This window comes from Eriocheir sinensis, chromosome 18, assembly GCF_024679095.1.
Source record: "Eriocheir sinensis breed Jianghai 21 chromosome 18, ASM2467909v1, whole genome shotgun sequence".
Lineage (NCBI taxonomy): Eukaryota > Metazoa > Arthropoda > Malacostraca > Decapoda > Varunidae > Eriocheir > Eriocheir sinensis.
This window is the reverse complement of record NC_066526.1, coordinates 5,778,122-5,784,304: the sequence shown is the minus strand read 5'-3', so window position 1 is coordinate 5,784,304 and position 6,183 is coordinate 5,778,122. Positions and strand designations below refer to the sequence as shown.

Sequence of the window (6,183 nt, the reverse complement as noted above, 5' to 3'; positions counted from 1 at the left end):
AAGTTAGTGATATATACAGCTTTCTATCTTGTGAATATTACATTCATTGTCTCTTGATGATACTGTTATTTTTAAAACATTAATATTGCTGCTGTCATCATTATATCAATTTTCAACTCTCCAGCATGTATGTATTTTTATTGATAAAAACAAAGTTCAAATTTAATGTTGGTAGAAAATAATGATAAATATATGAATGATGGTATAAATGTAAGTAAATCTGTGAAAATATAATTATAAGAAAAAAAAATGTAGCAACAAAACAAATGAATTTTTGCACTAATAAAAATAGTATCAAAAGTTGAAAATAATAAATATTAATAATAATTTCTCTCATCTCTTTTTTCAACTATGTTAAAATTAAAACAATAATAATAATAATAATAACAATAACAATAATAATAATAATAATAATAATAATAATAATAATAATAATAATAATAATAATAAAAAGATAATAGGGAAAATTTTAGTCAACATTATCACCATCGTTACAAACATTATAGTGTCCAGCATGACCACCACCACCACCACCCTCACCTGCCCTTCCCTCCCTCCCTCCCTCCCCGCCACCCTCGCCAGGACTCTCAGCGGCCGGGCAGGTGCTCGCCCCCTCACCCCGGGCGGCGCCGCGGCCACACGCAGCCAGGCGCCCTCAGAGGCCCTTCAGAGCGTCACAACAGGCGGCCATCAGCGTAACCCGAGCGGCGGCGGCCCGAGGGAGGTGGTGACGGGCCTGACTAATGGTGGGCGGCGCGGCGTCCAGGAAATGGCCCGCGGCGGAGCACTTCACTGGGAATGTCCGGAATGGGAACGCGGGGACAATTCTTTTGAGTGTATGATTTGGTGACATCTCTTTTGAATGGGGAAATTGGGGCTTGGAATGGAGGAATGGGGTCATAATGGAGACACTTCACTTTACAAATTTAGGAAAGGAAAAAAATCATATGAATAGTGGGAATAGGAACATGTCTTTGGAATAGTGGGAATAGTGAGACTTCTTTGTAACGGTGGGAATAGGAATACGCTTTTGGAATGATGGGAAAAGGAACGCATCTTAAGGACTGGAATGGTGGGAATAGGAACACATCATTTGAGTAGAATATATTTTTAACGTCGGAGTATGACTGCAGCTCCTCAGAACAACAATTTATGGCTTTGCTGGAGCAATATAAACGTTTTTGGAACGATGGAAAGGCTAGACATCTTTGATTTATATGAATGAGAATACAGGAACAATTCTTTTCCGTGAACAGTCAAAGGAATATGTTGGAACAGTGGCTTGGATTCGAGAAATTGGGAGAAGTCTTTGGAATGGCAACATGACGGGAATGGCCTTAGGAATCTTTGGAATGCAGGAATAAGACTGAATAAGATAAAAGATTTCAAGTTGGTAAGATCTTTTTTTTATGACTGAAAGATCGAGAACAAGTCTAAATAATCATAAAAGGAGAGCAGCCACTGGAATAAAATATAAAGAAAATGGTAAATACTTCTTGTCTGCACATTTTCTCTACATTCGCTGCTCGTTTGCCCTTATGAATATTAAGTTAGAGCGGCACGGATCGATTTACTAAGATGAAGAAGCGTAAAAGTGTTGCGAACGAATATTGGTGAGATGAATAGAAAATGCGATAGAAAGATATAGATAAACAGATAGATAAATAAATAGATAGACACTGAAAGAAAAATACAGAGAATCAAATAGAAAAGAATACCATAGTGGAAACATTTGTCAGTAGAAAAAACATAATTCATAACACATACACACACACACACACACACACACACACACACACCTGTCGACGGCGGAGGGGCAGGAGGAAAAGGATGAGGAGGAGGAGGAAGGAAGAGGCCATGCAGGTGAGGTGAGGGAGGAAGAGAGGCAGAGAGGGAGAGGAGGAGAGCAATTTTATGTGTTTTCCTCCCGGGAGTCGGAGGGGCGTGAAGGGCTGCCTCTGGACCCTTTCCGAGAGGCGAGTTATATGCGGCGGAGGCTTCAGGCGGGGGCGCGGAAGCAGTAAGTATCTCCGGGGCTCCTTATACAAAGCGCGGCGATAACTAAGAGCCAGCATCAATTCGGGGCGGGCGGCTTAAAAAAATAATGAATACGCGCCATAAATCCGCCGAAAAAACCTTGTATAAACCACGAAACAATCCGCTTCTAATTTTATGAGGATCTATAATGGTGGTGGTGGTGGAGGGGAGGGAGGGGAGGGCTAGGACGCAAGGGGGGTGGGGGGCTTGACTACTTAATGTAGAATGAAAACAAATTTAATTGGGATGAATGTGCCTTCGCCCTCCCGCTGACAAATAAAATGGCCGAGTAAACACCAGGGAAAAGGAAAACCGCGAGGGAAACAGTTTAGTATCTATGCCCTTGAGGTAACCGCCGTGCCCTCCTACTTCAAACTACCTCATTCTTTACCGCCTACTCCTTCTCTTCCTTCTGCTGTTGCTTCTCACCTTTCTTTCCTCTGCCTACAACGATTCAGTTCTTCATCTTCTCTTCCTGTCATTTCCCCGATCTTCCCAATCCCCCGATCTTCCCGATTTTCCAGATCTTATTTCCTCTTCCTCCTCCTCTTCATATCCTACCTCCCTAAAACTACACCTTTTCCACCATTTCCTCTTCCATCTTTTCGCTCCTCTACCTATCTTAAAACTGTCCCCTTTTTGTTTTCTTTTCCTGCTCCTCCTCACATCTACAACCACTTTTCCCTTGCCTTTTTCCTCCTCTTCCCTGTATTCGTGTCCGTGCCTCAATATAATTCGAGATGCACAGAGCACAATTTCACTGTGGTTCTGGTGGCCTAGCGAGGCAATATATAGTGATAAGAAATGTCAGAGGAAAAAAATATTCGCATTTAAATATACAAACGTCTAACATAGTACTCCTTATTTTTTTAATATTTTAATTTACCTCAAACACACACACACACACACACACACACACACACACACACACACACACACACTTTCAAGCACTTTTGAAATTGTTTAAACATAATATTTTCGCCTTGTCTGTTCTTGTTGTGATCGTCGCATAAAATACACAGTGGTCCGCGTCCCGCGCCCCCCACCCTTTACAGTCACTCAAGATTAGCAGGAGGCGCTGAGGCCCCGAGGCACCGGGCATCAGGAAGGAAGGAGGGAGAGAACGACCTCCACGAAACAGGTGAGGATTAAGGGCATGGGGCAGCGGCAGGACCCTCGGTGATGCCCCGCGAGAAGACACCACCACCACCACCACTATCACCACCACCACCACCACCACTATCACCACAACCGCAGCAGCAGACCCAAGTAATCACTGCACCACCGATAAAATTTATTTCTACAAAGTTAAGAACGCGAGTTCAAACATTGTAAAGACATCAAGGTTGTGAAAACATTCAAAACAAAACAAACAACGTAAACACAAATGGGCACCTGGAGGCCATTAGTTCTTTTTTCCTCCCTCCCGGAGTGCTTTACGGCCCGAGCTAAAAGGAAACTAAGGAAAGCGTGTGAGTGTCGGACACCAATGTATGGCCAAAGGGACCTGCGGTGCAGCATGACGGGAGGCAGCACGACAACACGACCTTGCCGCCGTGCCGGGCAGCCGTGGCCGCCGCGGGCTGTGTGGACGTGTGAGTGGCAGCAATTATCTCCCGTCACACAAGGTCATCTTTCGACCAGAGCAAATGACTGTGCCAGCTGGCCGAGCCGCGGCTCTTCCGGTGCAAGTTTCAGAGTGTTACGGATGCGACAAACTGACACAACACAAACTTGCCGTGTCGTGCTGCCGCCGCCCGGCGCCAAGGCGGCAGCGGCCTGGCGGCGCCGGGATGAGGGGAAAGGAACTGTTCACTTACCCGTCTTTCGCCTCCGCTGCTCGGTCCCGCTGCCGTCGGTTTTTGAACCAGTTGGAGACCTGCGTGGTGGTGAGGCCCGTCGCCTCGGCCAGCTCCCGCTTCTCCCTAGGCGACGGGTACGGGTTGTGGGCGTACCACTCTCGCAGGACGTTCCGTGACTTTTCCTTGAAGCAGTAAGACGTCTCCTCGCCGTCCCAAATGGTGCGAGGCAGCGGGAACTTGCGCCGCACGCGGTACTTGCCCACGGCGCCCAGCGGCCGCCCGCGCAGCTTCTCGGCCTCGATGTAGTGCGCCTTGAGCCACAGCTGCTGCAGCTTGCCGTGGTTCTGTATCGAGAAATTGTGAGACTCGAGAATCCGGTAGAGGTCCTTGAAGTTACCACGGTGGAAGGCCACGAGAGCCTTGGCCTTGAGGACGGACTCATTCTTGTGTAAGTGTTCGCACGCGGGCAGCGACCACAGGAACCTCCCCAGCCTCTCGATGTTGCCACTCTGCTGCAGAACCTCGCAGACGCAGGCCACCTGCTCCTGCGTGAACCCGAAGGAGGGAAGCATGGCGGCGGGCGGCGAGAGAGAGGACTGTGGAGGCAGCGTCGGAGGGCCCAGGTGAGGGGCCCCTGGATGTCCACCCGCCTCGCTCATAGACCCCACTATCATAATATAATCCGCCACGGTACTAATGTTTACAACACCCACTACGCCCGCCCGAGCAGACCGAGCAAGACTTGTGGCGGTCACTACACAACCAGTCAGCCGGGCGGCCCACGGCGGCGTGCGTCTTATCCTCACCAGGGGATCACCCAAACTATACTACACGCCAAAGCTTAGCTCACGTTTCCATCCTACGATACTGCATGGCCCGGATCGGATGTGGCCCCGCCCCCTGACGAGCCTCGCGCCGCTCATTGGTCGGCCGTAAGTGCTTATCGCCAAGGCCGCCAATGAGGAGGAGCCAGGGGCGGGGACGACCACTGAGTCCTTCTCCCCGCGGCCAATGACCAGACCCGTTCAGGTAGCGGGGTGGGCCGCGTTAACATAAGAAGATGGATGATATAGTGCACACTGTCGGTATTCCTAATCATCACACTTATTCATTAAACGATAAATAGACGGAGGGAAACATTTGTCACGGCACACACAGATACCCGCCCTGCCTGGCCGACTGTCCCACCTCGCCGCCGCCTCCGCCGCCGCCCACCTCCTCCTTTTCCACCGCCTTCTCCTCCTCCTTCACCTAATATCACCATCTAATTCCCTTCCCTTCAGCCACGGCCGCGCCATCCGTCAGGTGGGGTCCAGGTTCATAACATCTTCTCCATATTCAGGTGCGAGGGGCGGCGGAACGGATCAACGATGGACTCACCTGTACGCACCTTCGATATACTCCCGCCCAGGCAACGAGATTCAATTAGCCACGTGAAAACAAAGGCTCTCCCCATTAACACCTCCGCCCTCCCCAGCCCGGCCAATCCCCAAGCCCCTCCCCCAGCCCCTCCGTCCCTCCCCGCCATCCCCAGACGCAGAATGTATTGTGAAAACGTTGAAAAATGACTACAATATATCTCCGTTGATGCAGGACGGTAACGGCGCCTAGACACGAACCCCGGGCCGCAGGTTACCGCTCAGCCCACACGGGTTTACGGGGGCACCTTCCTGAAAGCCAGAATTATTGTATGTCTTGTGTGTGTGTGTGTGTGTGTGTGTGTGTGTGTGTGTGTGTGTGTGTGTGTGTTTTCATGTGGGGAAGGGAGGGGAAGGGAAGATGTTTGCTTGTATGTTTTTCGTGTTTGTGTGTATGTGTGTGTATGTTTACGTGCGGTGGTGTGTGTGTGTGTGTGTGTGTGTGTGTGTGTGTTTAGCTCTTCCCTGACTTACACTATACAGCTGCCAACACCACCAGCTGTAAATGAGTTTCGAAACCCTTGAAGTAAAGTTAAGAAGGATCCGGAGACGAGGGACGAAAACGAAAATGAGGACGAGGACGAGGACGAAGAAGATAATAATACACGATAAAAATGAGAAAACATTGACGAGCGAAAAAGACCCCAAAACAAACTTAGGCGAGAGACGGAGACAAGGGCAAGGACGAGGGCGGAAGAGGAGGACGAGGAAGACGAGAACAATAAAGATGGAGGATGAAAAAAAAAATATGGTTAGAAGTAGAAGAAAATAATATGACGAGGAAGAGAACGACAAAAATAAATGAGAAAAAAAAACTAAAAATGCTCATGGCTAAAGGTACAAGATAAATAATGCAAAAAACCCATATAAAAAAAAAATGAAACTACAGGACGAAAATGATTACGAGGACGAAGACGACGACGACC

The 6,183-nt window shown here is 48.5% G+C and overlaps 1 protein-coding gene across 1 annotated transcript; it reads right to left on the bottom strand.

Annotated features, from left to right (window-relative positions):
• Positions 1-3,352: 3,352 nt before the first annotated feature.
• LOC127000258 (homeobox protein six1-like) lies at positions 3,353-5,014 on the bottom strand. The gene has a single exon (XM_050863710.1). The coding sequence runs from the start codon at positions 4,511-4,513 to the stop codon at positions 3,854-3,856; it is 660 nt and encodes a 219-aa protein (XP_050719667.1). The 5' UTR covers positions 4,514-5,014; the 3' UTR covers positions 3,353-3,853.
• Between the last annotated feature and the right edge of the window lie 1,169 nt (positions 5,015-6,183).

Excerpts from the sequence above, each read along its gene's own strand:
- LOC127000258 (XM_050863710.1), bottom strand. The coding sequence starts at position 4,513 with ATGATAGTGGGGTCTATGAGCGAGGCGGGTGGACATCCAGGGGCCCCT.